The sequence below is a fragment of the Lagenorhynchus albirostris genome, chromosome 1 (genome assembly GCF_949774975.1).
Source record: "Lagenorhynchus albirostris chromosome 1, mLagAlb1.1, whole genome shotgun sequence".
Lineage (NCBI taxonomy): Eukaryota > Metazoa > Chordata > Mammalia > Artiodactyla > Delphinidae > Lagenorhynchus > Lagenorhynchus albirostris.
Window position 1 is genome coordinate 129,849,586 of NC_083095.1, and position 26,627 is coordinate 129,876,212.

Here is a 26,627-nt window from a genome sequence, read left to right on the forward strand (position 1 = left end):
TGCTTCAGCTGTTGTTTATTGACATACAGGTAGGCTCTATAGCAACAGGCCTGGAGGTGGCTGCAGTAGTGAGGGAAATGGAAGGTGGAGGGTGGAGTGTTTGTCTGCAGCAACAGTCGAGTGGAGTGAAGGAACAGAAGTGCACAGTGCACAAGGCGGGAGTGAGGGAGGCTGAGGGGGGCTGGAGAACCAAGTAAGGGCCAGGGCCAGAGTCTGCTTAAACTGGAACCTCTGCCCTATTCCCTAAGGCCCCTACTTTTAGCCGACTATCTCCTGATCCCACGCCAGGGCTGGGAGTTCTCTGGGTATCCATTTTCTACAGGAACTGAATCGAGTACACAAAGGAAGAGAAGCAGGAGCTGTTGCCCTCTTTGTGAAGCTCTGGGGCCTCCAGTCCTGCCTGCACCCCTCCTTCGTCCCTTGCTCGGATGGGGCCACATGATGGGTGGCCCAGCTCTGAACTACCCCACCCAAGCAGGGTCTTAACAACAGCCGTGTTTCACAGAGGCATTAATCTTCTTCCCTGGCATCCCAGCCCACCAGTGCCACACCACAGCCCCAAGTGAGCACTACAAGCATTGCTGGCCTAATGGATGGGTTGGGGAAGGGGGATGGGACAGGGGCTGGAGGAGGGGCTCCGGGGCCCATCACGGCACAGGAACTACACGCATGGTGTTGGTGAAGCCAGAACCAGGGCGCCACCCGGTCAGCACAATGACGACATCTCCCTTCTTGAAGAAGCCTCGGGCCTTGCCTGGAGGAAGAGAAGAGGGGCTGGTGAGTGAAGAATCATGTGAAGAAGGTATGCACCTGGGAGACTGCCCCACAGTCGGAGGAAGCTAAGCAGGGCTGATGGGCCTTTACTCCCTTACACCACAAGGTGGCGCTAGCCTCACAGCCCAGGCAAAGGGGATGAGGGAAGCCTTGATATATCCGTATGGCTCAGATAGCAGAGCTGGAAGGGACCTTTGGACATCATTCATATTCTACTCTAGAGGGTGGAGAGCCCAGCCCAAAGTCACAGCTAGCTGCTTCCTCTCATCACATGATATCCTACTCTTATACTGGGACAAAGACCATATGAATACATAATTTGTACATGTGCTGGCCCCAAGTGTAGGAGCTCTGGCTAATTTTATGAAAAACCTCAATGATGAGCAGATGCCAAAGAATGGACAACCCCGATTATCGAGGATCCTTTGCTTTGGATCCTAGACTGGAAGAGAGTGAGGAGAGAACGTGGGGTGCTCAGCCCCACAACTCAAAGGCCCCTCTTCCCTCCTGGGCTCAGCCCAGGACTCCAGGGAATGGGATGAGGGATTCAGAGAACATTCCCAGTGAGGACAGCTAGGGCTCTTGCACCCAAAGGCCAACATGTTCCCCTTTCTATAGGGTCTCAGAGAGACCAGTGCTCAGGCACCTTCTCCACCCCTCCACCTCTAGCCCTTGCTCCCAGCCACGCACCAACATTCATGGCCAAGTTCACCCGGAGGTCCACGTCCTCAGCCCAGGCCTCCTGCACTGGGTCCTTACACACCACAGGGAAGATGCCGCGGTACAGGTGGGCCTGGCGAGCTGTCTGGTGATTCCGGGTCACAGCAATGATGGGGGCCCGGGGGCGATATCTGGACACCTGATGTGCAGACCTGAGATGGGGGACAGGCAGACAAGACTGTTAAACAGTGTCCCAGGAAGCTCCTCAGGGCCTTCAGCAACAACTCACCCTCTAATCCAACTCCCTATGCCAGCCTGAGGCTCTCTGCTGCCAAGACTGGGGCGGCTCCTCATCCTGTATCTTCCACAGCACATAATTCTTCTTCATAGCTATGCTACCCATCTGCCCTGCCCCGCTCCCAACAGGCCAGGGCCCCAGGATCATGCCGACCCAGCAAGGTCAGTTTCCCCCACTTCCCCCACATGGCCCGTACTTGGCAGCAGCTACAAGCCAAGCAACATGGGAATAGCACCTGACTCTTGACATTTGCAAGAAAACAGGAGCAGAGCCCACCAGTCCCCCTTGGAATCTACAACGCAAGTCTTCCCTATTGCTGTGCCCTCTCCTGACTCCACGTGACCCCCCGGGTCCCTGAAACAGTCCCAGCAACTGGGCTGTAGAGCCCCCCAGTCAAACCTGAGTATCTAAGTGAGGCTTAGAAACACAGGTGGCTACCCAGGAGGCAAGACCAGGGGATGGGAGTGTCAGTGGGGGAGGCTCTGCCTGTGAAGGCTCCTCGGTGGGGGAGGGGACCCCTGTACAGCCCCAGCGCCAGGTGCTTCCTTCAGCACTGACACTGTATACGTGTGGCTGCAGATGTGCCTCGGGAGGTGGAGGGGCCTGCAGGGGGAACTGGGGCCTGGAAGGCAAGCTGTGAGGACTACTCAACAGGTGTCAGGGAAACTTAAGCCATGTCACAGCAGAAGGCGCGCTGCGTTAAGGCCTGGCCTCCATACAAGGCTTTCAGAGGGCAGTAAGCGCTAAAGTCAGGACTCGCTGAGAGTGAAATCCCAGAAGCCTGGAGTTAAAAATAGCCAAGGAGCAAAGGCTGGACTTTTTCACAAAGGTCAACCCAAATGGTGGGAGCTTTTCATCCTGAGCCCTCTGCTGAGGGAATCTGCACATCGTGTGTCCTGGTCCTAAAGGCAGTCCCACCTGCTGCTCCTTGGTGCGTGGGGCTGCCTGTCTGCTCCTCTCCACCCGCCTCCTCCAGGAAACCCTAGCTGCCCTGTGGAGGAGGAGCACGACAGCCTAGTGATCTGGAAGGGACCCCGAGCCTGAGGCCGAGCAGAGGCCTCAGCCTGGATGCACGGCCCAAGTGCCAGCAACACACCACGGTGACCTTTCCTGGGCAGCACCCACTTGCCTTTGGGACTCAAAGACCGATGGGACGGGTGCACCAACCAAACAGCATGTCAGCAAACAGCACTAATTTTCCACACTGAACTTTTTAAAGAGCACATAGCAACCAGAATAAGCAAAACTGGTTATCCTTTATTTTTTGAGAAAAACAGCTTTTAAGTATCAACCATTTGTCATCAGTCTGTCTATCTATGTAATTAAGTCTCTAGTTCATCGTGAGGGTATAAACTTGCTTTGGACCCAAATGGTCTGACACGCCTATGAGCGCTGCCTGGGATCCTGTCCTTCAGGCCCAGGGCAGGGGTTCTGCTCGCTCCCAGAGCCTGGCCACGGGGCCAGGGGAGCTCCGTCCCTGCAGGGTCCCGGGCACAGGCTGAGGGGTCTTACCTTGGCTTGGTGCCATCTGAGCACCGTTTAGTGCACTGCTCCCAGGACCCCCAAGGAAAGGTGCTGCCGAGCTGGGCGTTCCCAGGGAGCCGCTGCCACCTCCTACCTGCCAGACTTGGTGAGGACGATTATGGCCCCACTGCAGCACTTGAAGGACGCCTCCACGGCACCCACGGCGGCGGCTTCGGTGGGGTCACTGGTAATGGGCGACAGGCGGCGGAGTTCCTCAAATAATTGCAAATGGTAGATGGCAGCCTCTGCCTCACGGGCAATCTAGGGAGGGGCAACATCGGTCCAGAGGGACGAGAGGGGGACAGAGCTTTGTCAGAGCCGTGTCACACGGGAGAGGGAGGGGAAGAGTCGCACAGACAGCTGGTGAGGGGCATGTCCCTGGGTGCAGAGGCCAAGAAGAGCCCAATCGCTGGAGGTTCTGAGCTAAGCGAGATCAAGACTCGCAGGAACCAGCCCTTCACCAGGCGCCTGTGACGTCGCTGTGCCTGCCGAGCTGAAGGACCCTGCGGTCCTGGCCTGCCCTGACTCCCTGGCTAGCTTCCTGCAGGTGAGAGGAGAGGTCCTGAGTGCGGGCCCCAGGTGCAGGGCTGGGCCCTGGCTGTCTTCTAGAACGGCTGGAAGTTACCTGCCCTCAGGGCCCTACCTGCCAGACTCCGTCAGAACTATCAAAGCTGCCGCTAAACACTTATAAGAAGCCTCCACGCTGCCCATGGCCATGGCTTCCATGAGGTCTGTGGAGCGACTTGAGGCTCGCGCAAGTTCTTCAAACAGCTTGAGGTGGAACATGGCTGCCTCAGCCTCACGAGCTATCTGTAAGGTTTAGGGAGAGGGGAGGCAAGGAAGAGGGGAAGGTACCTTAGGTTAATTGGCTAAGTCTGTCCTTCAGGAAGATGCAAAGAGGCAGGGTGATGAAAGCCCACTTAGGGATGTGTGGAGGATTTCAAACATCAACCGCTACTGCTTCCCCTCCAACCGAGGGGAAAGTGATTCTTCCGTTCTGGAAGGATCTATTGATCTTGGAAGGACTTTTTGATTGGCAGTGGAGGTGGAGGGAGATAATATGGTGGCAGGCTCTAGTGCCTGGGCATGGAAACATGCAGAGGCTGGGGCCCCCGGGGCTCCCGGGCCTACACAGCTCCCTGGCAGGACTTGACCACGCTGCCTCATGAACACAGCTCACAGGAAGGAACAGGTCTCCCTCCTCACATGGCTGTCTGGTGGTTACTACCAGGCTTCATGCCTGGCCTCCATGCACACATGGAGTGCTTCCTTGGCTTCGGACACAGGGATGCTACCAGCCTGTCCAATGGCATGCCGTGCAAGCACATTGAGCAGTGCTGGAAAACTGAGGTCAAACAAAGCCAACGTCACGCGGCTTGACCGCGTTCTAAGCAGGCAGGTGGAAAATTGGCGAGCTTTGCGGTCAGGAGGAGTAGCCATGTGAAGAGAAAGGTGCCTGTGAAAACACGCAGGTAAGTTTAACAAGACATTTAATTAAATCAAATGATTAAAACACCCATGAGAAAGCCACTGAGTTATTTACAGACCACCTGGCTCAGATAACACCAAGAATTAGGAAGAAAATTTAAGCTTTAGAGGGTTATAATGCAATTACCAGCATCTTAGAGAATGATGGGTGAGGGAAGAATCAGTAATACCACCTCATTAATTTGACAGGATAAGAAGATGAGTGGCAGAATTTGCTAGGTTAACGGTTTTCTTCCTGCAAGAATGGAATGCATGCAGCCCAAAAGGACAGGAAACATGAACAGGAAGGAGAACCATACCTGGTACTGCCTAGCCCTTAGTTAAGGGACATCAACTGCATCAGTGAGATAAAGGAGAAAGCAGTGGACAGGTAAGAGGGGAAGCTGTTGGCCAGTGTTAACTGGTGACATGGACAGGAGAGGCCTGTACCAACTGGCCCAGACCCCATAACTTATCTCCTGAGCAGTGCCATGCAATCCCAGTCTTGCAGTTCTAAGGTGTCTGTTCAAAGGAAAGATTGGGGTATGGAAAAACAGACGTGGGTTCAGAGCCCAAAGTCTGGTTCTTAGACTGTGACCCCAGTACAGGCCCCACATGGATACCTGTCTTGATCTCCTGCTAGACGAAGTACCATGTTGCAGGAGAGAACACTGGCTTCAGAGTCAGCAGATCTGGGTCCAAACTCAAGCTGTATTACCATGTACCCTCATCTATAAAATGGGGTGACATCTATCTCACTGAGGTTATGGAGACTACGTCAATCTACACAAGGACTTAACAGACTTTTAATAATAGTAGTGAAATTTAACGCTAAGGCTATAATTAAACATATCCCATCTAATTCATTTCATAAATAAGGCCTTGAGAGGTTAAATTTGGTACAGACATTAAAGTCCCTACAGTCTATGCGGTTTCATGGTTCCATAAATCAGGTCAAGGTCACTCTCGCACCTCGGAGGCAATGGGGCCACACAACTAAGCAAGGCAGTTATAGAGAAGGGATGATGTGTGGAGACCCATAAACACAATGGCAGCCACTCTAGAGGGGAGAGGTTCAAGGTCCACTGTCCCCCAGGAGAGAGGAAGCACTCACCACTGGGGCAGTTGTGAGAATGACCATGAGCCCATAGTGCATGAGCATCTGTGACAGCAATCATGTCACACACAGAGGGTGGCATATCAGCCAGGAAACACAGCTGTGCCAGGGACAGGGATTGGTCTCTACCAATTTCATTACGGGCAAATCCACCCAGGGTGCCAAGGACAGACCAGAAGACATCTGTAGTCAAGTTGTCTTGTTTCATGCCTGAAAAAGTATTTAATATAACTCTCATGTCTTCTCTGGAAGTCATCTAAGCCTAATAATCACATAGAAAATGAAGGAGGAAAGGACGATTATCTAGTCCAGAAGTTCTTTTTGGGGGATTGTTTTAAATTTGCGGGAATGCAGGGGAGGGGGTGTCACACAAAGGGCTTGGGGTCCTTTGTTGGCTGGAAAGCGAATAGGAAGGTTAAAGAAACACCGTTTCAGGGTAGGAGGCAAGTTCACTGAGCTATACATTATCAACAGCGACCTAGGGCTGTTGTGAAAGTTCATTTGCAACACTCGTTTTCCCAGGCCTGATGACCCATCCCTGTGTTAACTCTTCAGTAAGCTCTAGAGCAGGAGCAGCCAGGCTGCGGGACATGGCAGAGCGGGAGACCCTTGAAAAGCTAGCTCCCACAGGAGAAAGAGGAGTGGCCTCCAGGGCTCCTCCAGATGCTCTCACCCCAGGGCCAGGCGGGATCAGCCAGCCTTCCACCTGTTTCTATTTGTGGGCCTGTCACCCATCACTTAAACCCCACTTTTTAGTCTAGGGCGTGTGCAACAGCTCAGCAAAGCAGGCGCTGCTGCAGGCACCATGCAAGGCCAGCCTGCAGCCAAGTCAGTGCAGGCAACAGCCTCCAGTGCAGGCCCAGAGGCCCCCGTCGGGGAGGCACCTGGCTGGGGACAGGTGGGGAATCAAAATGGAAGCCAGACAGGACAGCTGCGAGCAGGAGCTCTTGGCCTTTTCCAGAACAGGGCAGAGGTACTCAGGTCCTCTAGGCTGCCCAGAGGAAGAGGTACAGATATCCCAGTACTTGAGCCAAGGGAAGGCTTCACAGTCCTGCAGACAGGAGTGAACTGTGCTATGGCTGATGAAGGTGGCCGCCTCCAGAACAGAAGGAACTAGGAGACGGGTGTGGGCATGAAGGCAGAACAGAAAAAAAACAAGACACCTCCACGCCCCCAGCACACACCTCCTCATTCTGCTTGTAACTTGGAGGGTAATAAAAGATCGTGGGCGCAGAAGCCTAAAAGGTGTCACTCTGTGCCAGAGTTCACCTCCATCCCAGCCCCAGCCAGGGCGATGGGCGGGCCGCGAGAACTCACCAGGTGTTGCATGCGCACAGCTTCCAGCGGGTAGTCCCCTTTGGCCGTCTCTCCAGACAGCATGATGCAGTCGGCTCCGTCCAGGACTGCATTGGCCACGTCACTGCCCTCAGCCCGAGTGGGGCGAGGCTTCTTGATCATGCTCTCCAGCATCTGGGAGGGGATGGGGTATTCGTGAGACGTGGCCTGGGCTGTCTTCAGACACACACTGACCCCCTGGATCGTGTGTATGTGCACAGAGTACAGCTCCGTGTAGGTGCATGGGGGCAGGGGAGGGGTGGTGGGGTAGGGGGGAGGATACGTACGTACGTACGTGCGTGCGTGCGTGCGTGTGTGTGTCCGTGTCCGTCCGAAGAGACTGGGTATAGCCTCCAAAGCTTTCCTGTGCAAGGATGCAAACTCGGGAAGAGGCACATACCTGCGTGGCACAGATGACAGGCTTCCCAGCTCGGTTGCACCGCCCAATCATCATCTTCTGAGCAAGGAAGACCTTCTCTGCAGGAATCTCAATGCCTAGATCACCACGCGCCACCATGATCCCATCACTGGCTTCCAGGATCTCATCAAACCTGACAGGGAAGTTGGAAAGAGAGAGAGGTTATATGGAACAGGGGCCACAAGTAAGGTGACGCAAAGGAAGTTTTCCTGGGATTTCTCTGACTTAGCCATCCTTGCACCAGGACAACTACCCACGACACCATGATGGATGCATGGAGGTGGTGGGGTGTTTCAGCTACTCCAGTCCCCCAAAGGGGGCCAACAGTTCTGCTTGTTGGGCTTCTTTGGCACCAGTATGGACACATCACTGGGGGAAAGGGGAGGGGACGAGGTCTCCTCCAAAGTCCCATGGACTCATTTCCTCTCCATCTGCATCTTATGAGGCCCCTCTTAAGGTGTCTCTCTACCATCTTCATTCCAGTTGGCACTTCCAGGGCAGAAAGGGAACCCAAGGTGGCTGACTGCTCCTGACACAAAGGTCTGTGGCCTCTCCCAGCCAAGGACACTTGAGGGCTGCTCCTTCAGGGAGCCCCCTCCAACTTGCTGAAAGCATGAGAATATGGCTTTGCCCGGCCTGGAGCCAAGGTCAGCAAGCACCCATGGCTTATCAGGATGGCACAGGGAGGACCCCAAATTTCCCGGTACAAAGGACATCGACACAAAGCTAAGGATGGAAAGGTCACAACAGGATGACTGCTCCCCCCACTCTTCCTAAGCACACACTTAATCCCCACAAGTAGGCGTGGGGTGTCAGCAGCGCTGGGTTCTAGTAGGGAAACAGAGGAACAGATGTCACCCAGCTGGCCTTACTCATACGGCCGTACCTGGTAAGCACTAGGGAGGTGGTGGACCTGCACTGGGACAATGTGCCCCTGGAAGAGGACGGCATGCTTTCCCCTCAGAAGCAGACACCATGCCAGAGCTGGCCCGATCACCAAGCCGGCTGCTTTCTAAGGCAAGACAAGGAGGCCACATGCTTCAGTGTCAACACCAGGCCCTGAGGCTTCCACAGGGCTCCCAAGGGAGGGAGTCCCTTCCTGAGAGCCTGCCGTCTTCCCCCTTGGTGGTCCCCAATTCCAGCAAACACAGGCAGTGTCAGGAGCGCAGCACAATGGCTCCTGAGCCTGGGAGCAGTGACCCTGTCCTCTCCAACGCTGGTCCCTGGGCTCATGGAACAACGTCAAGATGCTGGCACCCCAATCACCTGGGAAGCTTTTTTTCCCTTGAAATACCAATGCCTTCCACTCCCCCTCGTAGGATATTCTGATTCACAGGATATATCGTGCTCTTCAGAGCTGGGCTGGGGCTGAAGGGGCCAGGGACAGTCGGGTGCACTTACCTCCGAACTCCCTCGTGATTCTCGATTTTGCTGATTATCTTGATGTTCTTTCCTTTCTCTCCCAGGACCTTCCTGACTGCATGGACATCAGACGCCTTGCGGATGAAAGACGCGAACACCATATCCACATCCTGCTCTACCCCAAACTTCAGATCCTGGATGTCCTTTTCTGAGACGGCAGGCAGGTCCACAGCAGCCCCGGGTAGGTTCACACCCTTCTTGCTGCCCAAGGAGCCACCGTTCTCCACCTCCGTCACCAGGAAGTCAGGACCTGTGTGAAATGGAGTAGGTACGAGAGGCAGAGCCACAGGGGCAAAAGCGTCCTCGCCAGGAAGCAGGCTCTCCCCAGTACAGAGAACTGGGAAATAGCACATGGTGGGCGCTGGGGCCACACTGCCAGGGTTCACGCCCAACTCCACTAACTGTGTAACCGTGGGCAAGTCAATTAACCGCTCTGTGCCTCAGGTAAATAGGGATAATAATATCTACTCCTAAGATGGTTTTAAAACTCAAACAAATTATCATGTAAGATGCTCAGAATAGTGCCTGGCACTTAAATGTTAGCTCTCATTCCCAGGCACACTGGAGTCCTCTATGTATCCTACTGAGGGGATGGAGGAGGGAAGCAGAAAGCCTACAGTAGTGAGGATGAGTAAAAAAGAAATCTCGGGAATTCTCTGGCAGTCCAGTGGTTAGGACTCCACGCTTTCACGGCAGACAGCCCAGGTTCGATCCCTGGTTGGGGAACTAAGATCCCACAAGCTGCACCGCAAAGCCAAAAAAAAAAAGAAAAAAAGAAACCTTCTCATCTCCTCCCCAAGAGTTCAATTAAGTTGGAGTGAAATCTGTTTTTGAGGCTAGGAGTTTATTATAAAAGGAATTTCTGAGAATACAGAGACCCAATCTCGCTGCCAGCCAAATAAGCTATCTTCTGCCAGAGAAACTTAAGAGACGGGAGCTGGTTTTAGACAATTAGACCCTAACTCCCGCGTACGTACCTTTCTGCTTCACCTGCAGAGAAATAAGGCCGTCATCCACGTAGATCTTGCTGCCCACATCCACCACCTTGCAGATGTTCTTGTAGTCCAGCCACAGGGTGTTCTCGTCACACTTTTCCATGTAGGCGTTATCCAGGGTGATCTTGAGTGTAGCTCCCTTCTTCAGCTCCACCTCAGCGGTGCCGCTCTACAGACAAGACAGTAAACCACAAGTCCAAAGAAGCCGGGCCCTCCTAGCGGGAGAAGACAAGCCCTTTCCTCTAGGGAACAAGGAGCAAATCTCAGCTGCAAATAACAATAAAGCCTTTTCCTTTGGAAAGAAATAATCAGACTGTCTAACTTAGTATATTTCAAGGAAATAACCCAAGAGAAACCTAGAATGTTTTAGTTATACTATTTAATGATAGGGGAAAAGAGACAAAGAAATTGCTCCCCCAAGTTAGAGAGACTTGGAAGTAGGTTTGGAGCGTAAAAGAGGTTCCTTTCTGGTTTTGTTTCTTAGCGAAGTAGATGAAATCAAGACTTCTTACAGTGACGGATAAAACTCTCATTTATAGACCTAAACTCTGAGAAACGTGGCTTCTGGCCGGGACAGACTGCTGAGGATGTCTCTGGGGTCCCCTGCGCCTTCCTCCAGCTTCTCCCCAGGATACTCACGCCCTTGATGAGCCCGGTTCGGATCTCAGGTCCTTTAGTGTCCAGGGCCACAGCCACTGGCCGGTAGAGAATGGGGTCGGAAGCAAAGCTTTCCGTGGCTTCACGCACGTTCTTGATGGTCTCTTTGTGGTACTGGGGAAAAGGAGGGGTAATGATAAGCGTCCTCCCGCACACTAGGATCTAGGACCGGCACTGAAGCTGATCACTCAGGAAAGAGCTGTGGGTGTTCTAGACCTCTGCCTCCAGCGTATACCCTCACGCTGCCCACTCCCCGAGCATCCTCTACCAGCTTACGTCAACCTCCTTGGCCTCTACCCACTTGTACCACAGCCCTTACCCACCCTAAGGGCAAATCTTAGGAACTTTGGAATAGTTACGTTTTGGTGGCAAGACATGTCAACATAAAACAGGCTTGTCTCCTTTCTCCCCCTCTAGGATTCATCAAATACCCTCAGCAAATAAAGCAAACGACTGGGGTAAAAAACCTAGGACTTGTATCTGGATAATACTGATCTGGCCATCAATGTCAGACTCATAGATTTGGTAATTTTGAGCTTTTCCTCTACTGATTACAACTGCAATTCAAACTCAGTTATTTACTTAAGCTAACGGTGGCCCAAGCTAAATAACTCACTGCTAAAGTCATGCAGGCCTGGTTCCGACGATCACTTCCTGCAGTCTGATTAGAAACGGAAGTGGAACAGGGAGAGGTGGGAATACGCCTTTCTCTGAACTAATTGACCTTTGCCATTTCTCACTTGCAACAAATCCTGGCTTCAATCTCGCCTCTGAAGCCCTTTCTCTTTTTCCATTTGCCATTCCTGTTTGACTAAAAAGGGACTCAGAGCCAAGATGTCAAAAGTTCTTCGTGCTATCAATATGGCATTGCTAGTAACAGAGGCTCCCAACTCAGCACTTTGTGGGCCTCGTCCTTCAATCACCTCTGTCCAGGAGAGCAGCACCTGAGAACAGGAGGTGGGAAGGGAAGGGTAACGCGTTTCATCCGTCAACGCTGTCCTTGTGGAAGGTTCTAAGTGTATGTTGCTTAAAAGGCAGTATTTCGGGCTTCCCTGGTGGCGCAGTGGTTGAGAGTCCGCCTGCCGATGCAGGGGACACGGGTTCGTGCCCCGGTCCGGGAAGATCCCACATGCCGCCGAGCGGCTGGGCCCATGAGCCATGGCCGCTAAGCCTGTGCTCCGCAACGGGAGAGGCCACAACAGTGAAAGGACTGCGTACCACAAAAAAAAAATAAAATAAAATAAAGGCAGCATTTCTGGCCGACATGGCATTATAGAACCACACATTCAGTAAGAACACATCTTGCCCAAGAGAACTGCCAAAAGTGGGGGCTAGAGACACTGTGGCAAAGCTGTCAAAAGATCAGATGCAACAACAACAAAACCAAAAGATCAGATGCAGACGTGTGGATGTGGATGTCCCTCTGTCAGAGTGAGGGAGAAAAAGCAATTCCAACGCTCTGCTTAGAAGAGTATTTAAAATTGTCAAGAGCTGGAAAAGCATGTCCCAGCCACTCATCAAACTAAGACTGTTACATTATATAATTAACATTAGAACAATTTCAGATCAGTTTCCAAAACCCTGATCCCAGAGACCACACAGTTTTATCCTGGTCAAAAACCTCAAATTAAACCCACAAGAGGGACTTGGGTGTTTTGTTTTGTTTTTTAATCCCAACTCTAATCTGGGAAGACGAGTTAAAGCACAGATAATCTCCAAATGCCTCTTGTAGTTTAAGAAAACAAAATTTCTGAGTGAGCCCCGCTCCCGCAGGGGCAGATACCACTCGCCCTTGCCATTTCAGAGTTGTGTGGTATTATTTTACTGGATGGAAGAGGCCATAAAGCCTAGTTAAAGGTCAACTTCTTAAAATCTATTTCTGCTACTCCGCCTGCACACAGGAGACCCTGGCACAGGCCAGCAGTAGGGACCAGTTGTGAACTGACGTTCAGTGATGTCTTTAGTTCTCTCTTCGGACTAAGCTAACACTTACAGGAATGCCTAGCGACTCCTGCCGAGGACGCCCTGCCTTTGGAAAATTACAGAATGCCATCCATGGATGTCTTAACCTGCCCAGGGTGCCTGCTGAGCACAGTTCATCTAAACTTGGTCAGGCCCTCATGATATTTGGAGGCCGGATACCTGCCAGGCCATAAACTGTTTATGGAACATGGGTTAGAAAACCTACAATGAAGATTCTCATGTTTCCAGAAAGGAGGAATTCACCTCTTAGACTGCACTTCCTGAGGCTTTATTTTTAGCTGAAACTGAACACCAACTTCCAAATGCCAGAGGGCAACCCCTCACCTCCTGACCTTACAGGGTAGCATTTTCTTTATCCTGAACAGGAAATACAGAGGTCAAAAGGAGGGAAAGTTTGCCTCACCCATTCCTCCTCTGTTAATACCAGGATGAAATCCCATGGCCTGTGGTTGAACCTGAAGGTCAGGCACTGTCCCTCAGGCAGGTCCCACACACCTCAAAATGAGTTTGTTCTGATCTTGGGAACAGAAGCACGAATGGAGCACTTCCCAATAGCTGCCACCTGGTCCCTGGGTAAGGTCCAACGAGTCAGGTCAGCTCATCAACAGCCCCAGCACTAAGACACTCCTACCAGACTGTTGGGGAAGTATGCTGACTTTATTTTATTTTAATGTACCAAAACCCCCGGGAAGGGACAGGCTGGGAACACAATGCTGATTAGGTAGGTATTATATGCCAGATAGTGTTAGTGCATTAGACCCAGTCTTCACTTGCAATAATGGAAACCCTTCTCCTGGACCTGCCCAGTTTATCTTGGGTCTAAACTAGGCCAGAATAACCTGCAGGGTAACTTACTGGTTCGTCACTGCAGTTATGAACTGTTACAGAAACCCTGGGGCAGGAGTGTCAAACTCCATGGGTTAGAGGAGTTTCCAGGACTTTCCAGAACCCTTGCACACTTTCCTTGGTGAGGGCTAATGGAGCACAGGTGTTGGGGAGAACCAGGGCCAATTACAAAGTAGGTCTTCTTTGCTTGAGACCTGGCCACTTGAGATGGCAGGAGACAGGGAAAAGGAAGTAGGGATGGGCTGGTGAAGACAATCTTCCCATTGGCTGTAAAACCCACACTTTCTTGCCCAGTCCACCCTGGCTAAATGAACACGACATCCCCACCCCGTTTCCTACAAGCTGCCCCAGTGGCCAAACTACCCAGCCGAGGCACACCTCATGAGTTCCATGAGAAAAGTTCAAACGAGCCACGTTCATTCCAGACTTAATCATCTCCTTCAGCGTCTCCACTGATCGGGAAGCTGGGCCTAGTTAAAAAAAAAAAAAAAAGTTTTAAAGTCATTAAGTGTTAATTATCCAAAGGAGAAATAACACTTTAAGTTTGCTTCAATTTAAAGAACTCTTGATAATTTTTTCCCCCAAATAACTAAAAATTCTTTAAAAAACATACACATGACTATTACTGTGCTAGCCTACTTTCTTGATTTAGAAGGACATCTCCCATTTCCTTCAAATTCTACAGGCTCCATCTAATTAGGAAAGCCTAGGTAAGTCTCGGCCAGCCCTCTATGCTCTCCCTGAAACCCAGACAGATGTCCAGCTACAGAATTCTGGTTGTACAGAGCATGTCAAAAAGATCCTTCCCTAGGTCTCTGAGATGCTCTGCTAAGGAAGATACTCTCTAAATTTTACCTTTAGCAGAATGCAGAAAGCATAAGAATTCTTTATTGCAAACTCCTCTGACCAGTTCTCATAAGAATCTCTGTAGCATCTTGCTCAGTACCCAGGTCTGCCACATTTATTTAGTCTTTTCAGGAGAGGAAAGGTCACTGTCTCAGGAAGCCCACGTTTCAGGGGGAGGGGGCACCCCCCACTCACCAATGGTGCAGATGATGCCGGTGTTCCGGGCCGTGATGGGCGGCGAGTCAATGTCCAGGCGGCACATGTGCTCCAGGAATGTGTCAGCCATGGCCGCGTGCAGCTGCTGGGTCTGAATGAAGGCAGTCCCGGCATCACTATGGGGCTTCGACATGGCTTCTGAGGTCTTGGGTCCAGGGGAGCTGAAGAGAGAGTAATCAGTTTGAGAAGCCGGAGGCGGCTATAATATACAGCTTGGCACAGGAAGCTGTTTCCTGCTTACACATTAACTCAACAAGCACACTTTGTTCAGAAGCCACAAGAAGCCCCGCCACGCTCTGGCTGTGTGGGTGCTCAAGTCAGGCCACGGGCTCACGTTATTGTGAGCAAGTGGAAAAGACCTCAAAGAACAAGTTAAAACCACGTACCCAACACGTGTACGTCCCAGGCATCCACTGTAAGCACGCCTGCCTTACACTGGTCTAATATCTACCTCAACAACTTCCCTGCTAATCCTATAAAAATAACATCATTTTACATGCACTGCAGGAGCTTCCTCAAAAGGAAGTTGCAACCAATCTTCCAGGGATATAAAAACTCACCCCTAGTTTAGTACCTTGGTGAATCTAGATCTTTGTATGAAAAGCTGTCTCAAAGCTACAAACATCTGCTATGGGGAGGCGCACCCACACTGCCTCTTAACAATCCCCACCCAAACACAAAGTGACTTTCCTGGTCATAGAGACAACCACTATCCAGGCAGTCCTCCTAGTTCTAACCCACAGGACCACGTAAGTCCATTACTCAATTCATCCTAGGCTGGAGAATAGGTCCCAGCCCATTGACAAGCAATAAAAACCAGTCCCTGGACAGGAAGCAAAGCTCAACCAGAACGCTGAATGCAAAATCTTTCATCCCAGGAATCTGTACCTAAAAATTACATATGGTACTTTTGGTCAGAAGGACTTTAGGACGTGCAAAGCAATTTGCATCAAACCAAGGATAACCATAATGGTACCAGTCTGGCTCTAAAATTATTATAATTACATTAACAGGAGAGTTGCACTATGAAGAAATTAACTTGTCAAATCCTTCCCCCAGCTGATCTTCTAATGCACCACCCAATTCCCTAAGACTGACAAGTACACCACCCGCAGTGACAAAGACCATCTGTTCCAGGTAATTAATCAGCCCAGGTCACAATCCTGACCAGGGGCACAACTGCCCCCGACCTTTGCTTTTCTTCATTACTGACTTTACAACTAAACTCACTCAGCCGGTTAGTTAGCTGATTACAGACAGAGACTTGAGAAGCTTCCAAGCAGTGTTTCAAGAACCATCAGGGAAGGATGTGAGCCAGAAGCCTGACATGCCTCATCAGAATGCCATTCCTTTCCTCAAGTTTTCAGACCAAGGGTTACTCCTTCTCAAATCCTTCGCCTAAGTGCTTCAGCCCAGGCTCAGGAACAAGCCCTTCTTTCGCCCTGTCCCACCGCCTCCTAAATCTCAGGGCTCCAAATCAAGGCACCCCATACATGTAACCCTTACTCTGTCTCCTCCTCCATCCCCGACTCTGTGGCCTCTCTGCATGGCTCGAACAAAGCATGCATCTAAACCCATCTCTGCCACCCTCGATAAGTCCAGAAAAAGCCCAAGAAGCTTTGCGACCAGTTGTGAGTGAATTTCCTGTAAGCTATTGAAAACTGATGGCTACAAGTCCCCAGCTACAGAAACTAAATATTTAAAAACGAGAAAATAAGATACCAGCTAACTATTCCACATGGCATATATACTGTTCCTTTCAGTATGTGTTTCCTAACTCCCTACAACATACCAGGTACCAAAATGAAAACGTCCTCTCCTCCGTGACCTATTTGGTTTTGTATCCCTTAGCACCAAGTACTTGGGGGTATTCCAGTTGTTTACTGAATGATGTTTCAGAGTATCTTAATGCCTCTTTGTCAAAATCAAAGTTATACCTATGTCCCTTTCCCCACAAAATCCGAGGAATTTTTGAATTCCTGACAGCACAGCCTGGGCAGCCAGGGTCCCTTTACCTGCACTCACGGTTGAAGTAGGGTGTATATAGCTCCAGAGCACCTGGGCTTAGGTGAGTCTGGCTGTTAAGGGAACATTATTGAAGAGATGGTGCCTGGTGGCACACCAAGGCAACTGGAACACACAGGCCTTGCTGTGGCCTCCAGGCAAAGGGAGTCATCCAGTGCGAGGACTGTACTGTGATCTCAATGAGTGGGTTGAAATGACTAACCCGACTCTTCTTAAAAATCATCAGTTGGGGCTTCCCTGGTGGCACAGTGGTTGAGAGTCCGCCTGCCGATGCAAGGGACACGGGTTCGTGCCCTGGTCCGGGAAGATCCCACATGCCGCGGAGCGGCTAGGCCTGTGAGCCACGGCCACTGAGCCTGCGTGTCCAGAGCCTGTGCTCCGCAACGGGAGAGGCCACAACAGTGAGAGGCCCGCATATCGAAAGAAAAAATAAAAAAATCATCAGTTGGATCTTCTCTAGACCTCAGACATTAGGGTCTCCTTGCAAAGATCCGGCTGGGGCCACTGATTATCGTGTTCTCTGGGCTTGGGCTTCCAGTGACATAATGCTCTTTTTTTGGCTCAGGGTGGCTCCTTGGTCCCACCTGCAAAGACTGCTCGGAGCTGAGAAAGGCTTGCCCTGCAAAACTGTACACGGATTAAGGTAAAAGCTGAGTGCACCTAAAGCTCTTTGGGGTAATGGAGAAATTACCTTAAGAACCAGGTATCCAGGTAGTAGTAGGTAGTAGCTGTTCCTAGAGATTCAGCTATGTTATAAATGAAAACACAGAAGCCACCCAAGAAAATACCAAGAAACTGGTAACAGAAAATTCGCAGGTAAGACAGTTTTTAATGGCTCCTTTGCGATGCTTTATCCCCTCCCCTAACACCCCAAAGATTGCCTTCCTTTAAAGTCTCTTTAAACCTTGGTTTACTAACATTTCACTATTCTATACAAGAACCTGGTCCCTCTCCCTTTTCTTTGTGGGGTGGGGGGCAAGAAGAGGCAATAAATTAAACATACATAACAGGACTGGAAGGATATCTAACAAAATATTGTCAACATGTTATCTGGGTGGTAGGATTACAGCAAATTGCAAATTTCTTTCTTCTCCTTACTAAAAAATTTACTGATACTAACCACTTTCATAATAAGAAAAATTACAAATGTACCTCTTCTGAACATGATATATTTAAAAGCATCCTGGTGAAAGTGTTGGAATTAAAACAAATGTGAAGCTCCCCGTTCCATTATTCAACTGCTGCTCTAGGCACTACAGGAATATTCTAAACACAGCAGAGGTGGGATAATGCATCTTAGGCCCTAGATCACAAATGCACTGCAGGATAGTTTCACTGACCTAAGAAGGTCAACCTTGGGAATTCCCTGGTGGTCCAGTGGTTACAACTTGGCACTTTCACTGCTGGGCCTGGGTTCAATCCCTGGTTGGGGAACTAAGATCCTGCAAGCTACACAGCACAGCCAAAAAAAAAAAAAAAAAAAGTCAACCGTGATCTATTCAGAATCTCAAAGTGCAAAAAAAAAAACAAGGTTAATATGGTCCATAGGACTACTCTGTGCCAAAAGACCTGTTAGTCACATGCCCAAATCCAACAAAATTCTTTTCCTGTTTAGTCTGTCCTCAAGCATCAGAGCAAAATCTTTGTGACAAGGATATTCTGGTACAGAAGGGCTGCCTCAAGGACAGGAGATGCTATTAGCAGATACAATTATACTGGGCTCAAACACTAACCCTATTTCACCATCTCAAATTAAATCTGAGGGCCTCCCTGGTGGCGCAGTGGTTGAGAATCTGCCTGCCAATGCAGGGGACAAAGGTTCGAGCCTGGTCTGGGAGGATCCCACGTGCCGCGGAGCAACTAGGCCCGTGAGCCACAACTACTGAGCCTATGCGTCTGGAGCCTGTGCTCCGCAACAAGAGAGGCCGCAATAGTGAGAGGCCCGCGCACCGCGATGAAGAGTGGCCCCCGCTTGCCACAACTGGAGAAAGCCCTCGCACAGAAACGAAGACCCAACACAACCATAAATAAATAAATATTAAAAAAAAAAATCTGAGGTCTGCAAGCTCTGATCTTTTGCTTATCCAGGTTACTAGGTACAAAAATAACAAGTGAAATTTTGTTTGAGTGCATTTGCACACCAGCAATCCAAAAGAGCTGGCTTGTCAGGAAGTCCGTCCATGTTCCTACAAGATCTCACCACGTCCTTAAAGCCCTCTACCAAACTAGGGACTTCATGTCTCATGCCCAGGTCACCAATGGTTTTCTATCCCCTCAGGCTCTGCCCCGGAGCCTCCCTTGCAGGGAGGGTCAGGGCTCTCCTGCCCAATGAGCCTCTTCTCCGGAGCACAAGCTGCCCATCCTACCTAAAACACACTCTGGACTCTCCCCCAGCCCCTGGACCGCAGCCTCAGCGGTGGTTTCTCAGGGCGGGCCTCTGGAAAGAGCTGCCCTCCCTCCGGCTGGCTGTCTGCACAGTGCCGGCCAGCTCATGCCAGTCTGACTCACTACAGCATCCTCCTCTGCAGGAGGCACAGACATGCAGAGGCAACCTCCAGCCAGCCGTGGGAGCCCAGCATAGCCACTGATGGCAGCAAATGCTGTGCCCAGGTATGGGAGCCTTATTCTTGAGCCTGAGCTCCTGCTGTAGGACCTTCCTCAGAGCCATTTCTCCTCTGTGAGAAACGAGACAACATCAGAGGCCTTATTGTGTGTGGGCCGAAAGGACGGAGCAGGCACAGTCACAGCTCAGTTCCAGGGGCCCCTGCTCCCACCCTGCCTTTCTCAAGTGGCTCCTGGCTCTTTAAAGCTATAGTTTTGTTTATGCCAGACACAATTCTTTGGTCACTCTTCAGAAACCTGAGGGTGAAAATCATAGAAGAAAAAATACCCAGCACCACTTAGTGTCAGTACTGTTGGCAGGTTGTCCTGGGAAAGAATCATGCTTCACTCCACCAATTCTAGCTTTCACAAAAGCCCACATCATTCTGCCCTAGTAAACCAGCCTGGCCTATGAGCCCGCATCTGCATAAAATGTTTATTTAACCAGCCAGGGCTCCCTGCACCAATTTTTGCTCTGATGCCAATCTCACCATACAAACTCAATAATGATGGCACCTGGTACCTATGATTGTGTTTCTCGCTCTGACATCCATTTGCTACCTACACCTCTTAAGTCTACAAGCCAGCATGAAGGTCTGATTCCCAAATCTTCAGAACACCAACATCCGTTAGAAAGTTTGCATCACAACGTGTTGGACAAGGCATTCAGGCCAGCCTGCTCTCTAGGACCTCTGTTCCTAGATGATGGAGCAGAAAAATGTAATTCCCAAGACTGGCCCTAATCTGACTATGGTAGCAAGAAGATCAAAATGGGTGCTGGGCCAGCCACAGAACCTAATAAGGTCTGAAGTAAATGGCTGTTCATCCTCATATACAGTTAGAGTAATGACAACAGTGTATTTGCATATGGAGTGGGGGGAGGACAAGCAGTTTTTAGCTAAGAGATGGGAGTTATATTAAGTCCATTCTACCCTCAGCAGGCCCCATAACAGAAAGCAAAGTCTGGTGTCACCAGGTTACACAAAACAAAATGAACCCACCTGTAGGTTCAAGTAAAATTCCCTTCTTTTATTCAGGGCTAGAACTAAGTGACAAACATTATAAGCAGGAGCCCAAGGTCCTATTTCAAATCCGAGTGTGCAATAGGGCAGAAAAGCTGATATTAAATGAGCCTACCCCGCAAAAGGACCACTCAACTCCAGGGCAGGAAGTCCCGACAGAGAAACCTCTACCATCTCAGATGCCGAGGATTTGATTGCAGATGCTCGGAGAATAGAACTGGTTCAGTCGGAAGGAGGAAGTTTAGATGAACCTTTTGCTGCGTTGTATTCCTTACTAGGCTTAAAATTATGAGGCAATGCTTCAGGGCATGTATTTACACTCTGGAAGCAGCAAGGAACCTGGGACACTGATTTAGGGCCTTTGCAAGCCAGGTACAACACCAGGATGGGTGATGGCCTCAGCAAAGGGAGGCACTGGCTCAGCATTTAAAGGAAGAGCTGCCCTGCATCACAGCTGCAGGGAGAAGAAGGGGGGAGTGAAAGGAGGAACGGCAGTGCCAGCTCTCCCAGAGCACTGACCTAGTTAGTATACCTGGTCTTCATGCAGTAACCATCATAAGTTTGCTGCTATTTTATTTTGTTTTGAACTAAAGAAATATTAACATCTGTATTTTTACCACCCAGAACTGACCATTAATATTTATCCAGGGAATTCCCTGGCAGTCCAGTGGTTAGCACTCTGCACTTTCACTGCCGAGGGCCTGCGTTCAATCCCTAGTTGGGGAACTAAGACCCCGCAAGCTGTGCAGTGCAGCCAAACAAGCTGTGAAGTGCAGCCAAAAGTTAAAAAAAAAAAATCCATATTTTCTTTAGACTTAAAACAAAAATTTATCATTATATACAGGTCATTTTTTCCTCCACTCCCAGGTCCCTCCAACCCTTCCACATCCCATCATGAACTTTGATACCCAACCAGTGTCATGAATTTTGTATCCTTCTAGTTCATTTAAGGGTGTCTGTATCTATACTGAACCCTATGATATTGCTGTCTTCTAAAGTACCCTAAGTAATATACTGTAAGGCATCATCAAACAACTTGCTTTTCCAGCACATTTAAGATCTATCTAGTTGGTACACAGATCTAGTTAATTCATTTGAACTGCTATACTAGTCCAGTGCATAACTAGACCGTTTATGTATTCCCTTACTGGCTGGTCATTTCCCCATTAAACCCAATTTTTCCTCATTAATCAATACTTGTAACAACTCTCCTAGTACATGTCTCCTTGTGCAGGTGTGAGCTTCTATAACCAGAGATCAATTCCTGGGCCACAGGGTATATTTATTTTCTATTTTACTAAATAGTGCTGAATTGCTCTCCAAAGTGGTTATATCCACTTACAACCAACCAGTAAAGTGATTTCTTGCCTTCCCACACCTTTGCCAACACTTGATACTGTCAGACTCTTAAAATGTTTGCCCATCTGAAGGGTGACATGTGTTAAGCTGCTCTCTAATGTAATAACAAAAGAGGGATATCAGGTATCAGAATAGTTTTGTTTACCAAGTCTTCATTTCCCTGCCTCAACTAGATCAAAACTCCAGCACTCCTCCAAAATGTGTACGACTTTGTCTCATATACCATGACTGACTCAGCTGACTGAGTAATTATTTTGCACTCATCACCTGAGATAGGACGGATACCAGTTGTCTAAAGTTAAATAAATGTTATCTGTTGGTTGATTAAATGTTTCGAAGGGCTGGGACTCCTTTCAGAGAATGTTTTTTTTTTTTAAACTGCATCAGCTGAGCTGGTCCATACTCTGAAATGCTATAACCAGCAACCTCTGCCCTGTCATATCTCGTCTTGGCATCTCCCCGAATAAAGCCCTTATCTGACCTCCAAACACAGCTTGCTGGCGTCAGGAAAGAGAGGCTTACAGTTCCCCAGGAGTTTTGCCTATAGAAAGAACTGGGGGAGGTGAGTCGCAGAGGCCACCAGAAGTACTGCAGGCTGGCTCTCCCTCCTACGTGCAGACCAGCACAAACCAATGAAGGAAAAACGGCTGCAAGGGCGGGGCTGCACCACTTGGTGGCCCTGCCAACCTCCCCTCCTAAGCTGAGCAGTAATAGCAGGAGGCCAAAAGGCAGAGCAGAGGCTGCCTGACCACCCAGGCTGGCTCACCTTCCCAAAACAGCTTCTTTAACAAAGCCCCAAATAATCAGCCTATTCATTTATCTAGTCTAAGGCTGGCTTGTGGTTAAAGAAGAAGAAAAAAAAAGAATGGTCTTCATTTTGTTCTATTCCTATCTGTATCAGAATTGATGCTTAAAGTGATGACTCAAGGTCCTATAAGACCGTTCACGAAATAAATCACATATTTCACAAGATCCTCAACGAGGTTGCAAAACTCTGCTCCCATGGACAACTCAGTCTTACGGTGTACCAGTTAACTGGGGTTTGACTGTGGATAGTTTGAATGATTCAGAAATAAAGATATTGTCAAATGAGTCATTTCCCCCTACCTTCACCTCAGTCTTAGCTCTTATCCAAAATAACACACCCTGGCGTGCCTTCATGAAAGCTGAAGAAAAATAAAAAACCCTGTAGTGCAAGTTTGTAATCAAGAGCTGCATTTTTTCTACCTTCCTGCTCTCAACCATTTCCTTATTTCTTCCACTGCCTCAACATTAATAAACAGCTTTAAGAAATAAAATGGCTTTTCCTGTGACCCCACATTAATGTCACAATACTCAAAGCACAGAAGCACCTCCCATAAGGTGCTAGCTCTGTCTGGAGTAACAGCTACCAAACTTGCCAAATCACTGGGGCTGCAATTCTTAAAGACCCAATAATGCTCTTGGCTAAACTGTGAATTCAACACTAAAATTATTTACTTCTAATGCAGTGCTTAAAGTGAGAGCAGCTGCCCTAGACAGAAGACTAATGTCCATATACTTAGGCTCAAGTCCAGTAACTCAGAAATGAGTTCAAGGACATTCTTTAAGTCATCGTTATTCATGTCCACTACAACCCGTATTCCCAAAATGGCTGCCATGCCCACTGCACAAGGCTCAGAAATATAGGTGTGCAGACTGTTATCACCCGGGCATGAGGCTCTGCCATGCTGCACCTAAGCGCAGTACAGAGAGCCTGGGGACCTCCACCAACCATTTGTCACTTAGTTGAGACACTTTTAACTGGGGGAAATGCATGCTTCATTATTTGACTCACTGAAAGGGGAGAGGGGACTTTTTAAGCCGGCAAAGACCACAATGCAGTTTCCCCACTCACCCAATGAAGAGAGTTCTCTTAAAAGCAGATAAATTCAAAGGTTGAGTCATCTTCCCCAAAGCCTCCCCCACCTACACACACAGACCTGGTGATGGGTTACATATTCTTCCCCTCGGAACAGCCCACTGCATTCCCAACAGCATCCTCAAGCAACCTGAGGGCAAATTATTTGCTAACAATGCTGCAGAGTCCTGACCTAGGCCCTCCTCTCTACCCCAGGGAGTGGCCACACCCTCATTACGGCCAACAAGGAGCTACTGTCCTTTGCCTCTAATCCTAACCTCACACTTAACCAGCTGGCTGAGCAAATCCCAGAACCCTACCAAGAGTGGGTGGGAATGGAACAGGTGAAGATTTCAGTCTTGGGGTTCCAAGTTTGTTTCTACTCTTGTAGCCAAACACCAAAGGCTGCAAATTATCCCCCTCCTGCCTTCCTTTGTCTAGAGGACCAAAGAGCCCCTGTAGCAAGTGGAGAGTTGAAGAGTAACATTATTAGTTACTCTGTAAACACTGTACCAGGACCCTGGAGGGGACTGGTTTCCAGCAGATGTCTGCCATTTAGAAAGCCTGATTCCCAAAGATTAACTATAAGTATGTGGTTTGGGGATGGCAGACAGAAGAGGAGCCCTTGCACTCAATTACGATTTAAGTAATTGCGCTCAGTGACCAAAACAATACATTTGGAGGCATCTCACCTGAGATTAGACACTGCACTGAGTATTCAACATATATCCATGTAGGTATGTATATATCAACCAATCCTTTCAACAATCAAGAGGAAAAATGTTACAAGTTACACATGGGAAACTGAGATCCAGAGGCTGAACTCCCACCGTTACTCATGTCAGTATGTTAATGAGTTAAACCTGACCTAGAAAAAGCCTGTTTCCAACTTCCCAATGCCTCTGTCAATCATGCCCGAACCTCAACTATCAGGCCGATTTGTGCAGAGGAGGATCAGTGTCCTGGGCTTCAAGGACACAGATAAGAAGCCAAGGGATGCCTTTCCATTACTGGGTCTTTAAATAACCTTCAGACTGGAAGGTGCTTTCCTGCTTCTTCAAACCCAGTGTGAGGCCTCCTCCCCTCAACCCCCAGCAGGAAGTGTGTACTTTCCTCACAGCACTTACCACTGATAACTTTCATGTTCTTTCCCTAATTAGACGGTGAGTTCCGTAGGCTATAATCATTTTAGCCATCCTGGTGTCCACGCCGCTCCCCAAAACAGCTCTTTACACACGAGTTTTTATTGAGTGAATGCAGGCACGTGGCACCAAGCTCTTGACGTATTTCTACTCTCCCCATAACCTGCTCCCACCCCAACCCGTGGCCTCTGCGCTCTACAGCCGCATCTGTTAAGTAACATGAAGCAGAGGCGGGGAGCCAGGTGAGTGGCTCGAACGCAAGGAGGCCTCTGAGCAGCATGCGGAGGCTTGTCGGGCCAGAGATGGTGGTTGGCCGGTAACGGGCCCGAAGGTCAGTGGTCCGCGATCCCGCGGGGCGGGGCTCTGCAGGGCGGGTCCCGGGCCGCTACGTGCAGCCCCGCCTTGGCAGGATGGAGCCCAGTAACCTCCTAGGAGCAAGAGCAGCCCTGCGGCCGCCCCATCGTATTCAAGGCGGCACAAAACAGGAACGCGCCACCACAGGGCAGCCACCCTTTCTTCCTCTGCAGCGGGGAAGACCAAGAGTTACGTAACCTCTAGCTGCGCCCCGGGCCGCCGCTGCATCTCCCCGCCGCACGCGAGCCAGCCCGCCCAACCGCAGACCACTGCACTTCGGGCGGTGACGCCGGGACGCGGGCCCGGGGCTGCACGAGAGCCCGAGACTGGGGAACTCTGATGGAGAAGGGGACAGGACTGAGATGGGAGACCGAGGGACGGGGGGGCGGGAGAGCAGGCGGACGTGACCAGAACGGAGGGGGAGGGGCGAGGACGCGGGTGGCGAGAAGGAGGCTGCAAAGAAGAGGGATGCGGTGGAGCGAACGTGACTAAAGAGGAGGGGGAGGGGCGGGAGCCAAGGCATGAATGGGGGTAGGTACGAGGAGGGGACAGAATCCGAAAGGAGGAGGGACGGGGGAGCGGAGCTAAAGAAGGAGTTTCAAGGAGAGGTTACAAAGAAAGCATCAGAATGAGGGGGACACGGACAGGATGAAGACGAGAAGCGAGTATTAAGGGTGAAGGGGAGGAGACGAGCGTGGTGGGGAGGGGGGAGGGAGACTGAGGGAGAAAGGATCAGATTAGGAGAGAATAAGGGGAGGAAGACGAGGATGGGACCAGACAGAAGAGGGAGATAAAGGGAGGGGAGGATGGGACCAGACTGGGGGTGGGGGAAGGTTAGGGACTGGGACAGAAATGGGGCTGGCTGACCCATCTGCCTTCGGAAGAAGCAGGAGCTGGGGGCTCTGAAGAGGAGGCCCTAGGCGCGAGCACCCTTTCTCGTCTCTTCAGACCCCAACCGGGTGAATCCAAGATGCCACGGATCCTGCGCCACACTGAGTGCGCAGGCGGGCCAGGATTCCGCACTGGCAGGGGCGACGGAGCCCCGGTGGGGACGGATGGCCCAATCTCTCCCCAAGCTCACCTCCGACGTCGTCCGGTTCGGGATGCGCGGCTACCACAGGGAGATCCGAAAGCTCGCAGCGCGTCGCTCCAGTGCGGGGATCAGCTACCTCAGCCTCAAGGTTATCCCAGCTAAAGGGCCGCCGCAATCCCTCCGCCGCCCCGCCCCCCACCCAATCCTGGCTCCCAGCTCTCGGGGCCCCGCCCCTCTGCGTCCTCGCCGGGCACAGTCACCTTCAGTAGAAGTGCTGAGGGGCGGAACGGGCGGGCAGGTTGCCGTTTGGAGGCGGACTACATTCCGTGGCGGAAGGACATGTTACAAAAACTCACAGCACTGACGTCCTCAGCGCCCAATGGGGAAGCTTCGAGGCAGCAGGACCCGCCCCCGGAGCTCCGGGTATCTTACCCACCCCCCCCCCGGTCCCCCGGCGCCCGGGCCACCTGTTGCCGCCAATTTGGAAAGCTGGACCAGGGCTCTTCTCTTGACCCTTGGCCCAGGCCGCCCCAGCTGAGCTGCCCTGGCCTATCCAGATGATGCCTAGATTTTATGGGTCCCCAGGCAGCATTCCCCCAGCCCTGCCCTGCGACTCCCCGCCTCCCCCCGCCCGGGTGCCCGCTCCACTGCACA

General features: G+C 50.6%; 1 protein-coding gene across 2 annotated transcripts; it reads right to left on the reverse strand.

The window, feature by feature from the left end:
- PKM (pyruvate kinase M1/2) lies at positions 1–26,174 on the reverse strand. Of its 2 annotated transcripts, none has more exons than XM_060153359.1 (11): positions 26,022–26,174; positions 14,538–14,719; positions 13,875–13,966; positions 10,650–10,781; positions 9,993–10,179; positions 8,995–9,265; positions 7,576–7,726; positions 7,158–7,310; positions 3,351–3,517; positions 1,465–1,646; positions 1–754 (listed from the first exon to the last, which is right to left on the reverse strand). In XM_060153359.1, the coding sequence occupies exons 2-11, from the start codon at positions 14,689–14,691 to the stop codon at positions 648–650; spliced, it is 1,596 nt and encodes a 531-aa protein (XP_060009342.1). In that variant the 5' UTR covers positions 14,692–14,719; positions 26,022–26,174; the 3' UTR covers positions 1–647. The 2 variants fall into 2 exon arrangements, with proteins under 2 accessions (XP_060009342.1, XP_060009346.1); XM_060153363.1 differs by lacking the exon at positions 3,351–3,517 and adding an exon at positions 3,900–4,066.
- Between the last annotated feature and the right edge of the window lie 453 nt (positions 26,175–26,627).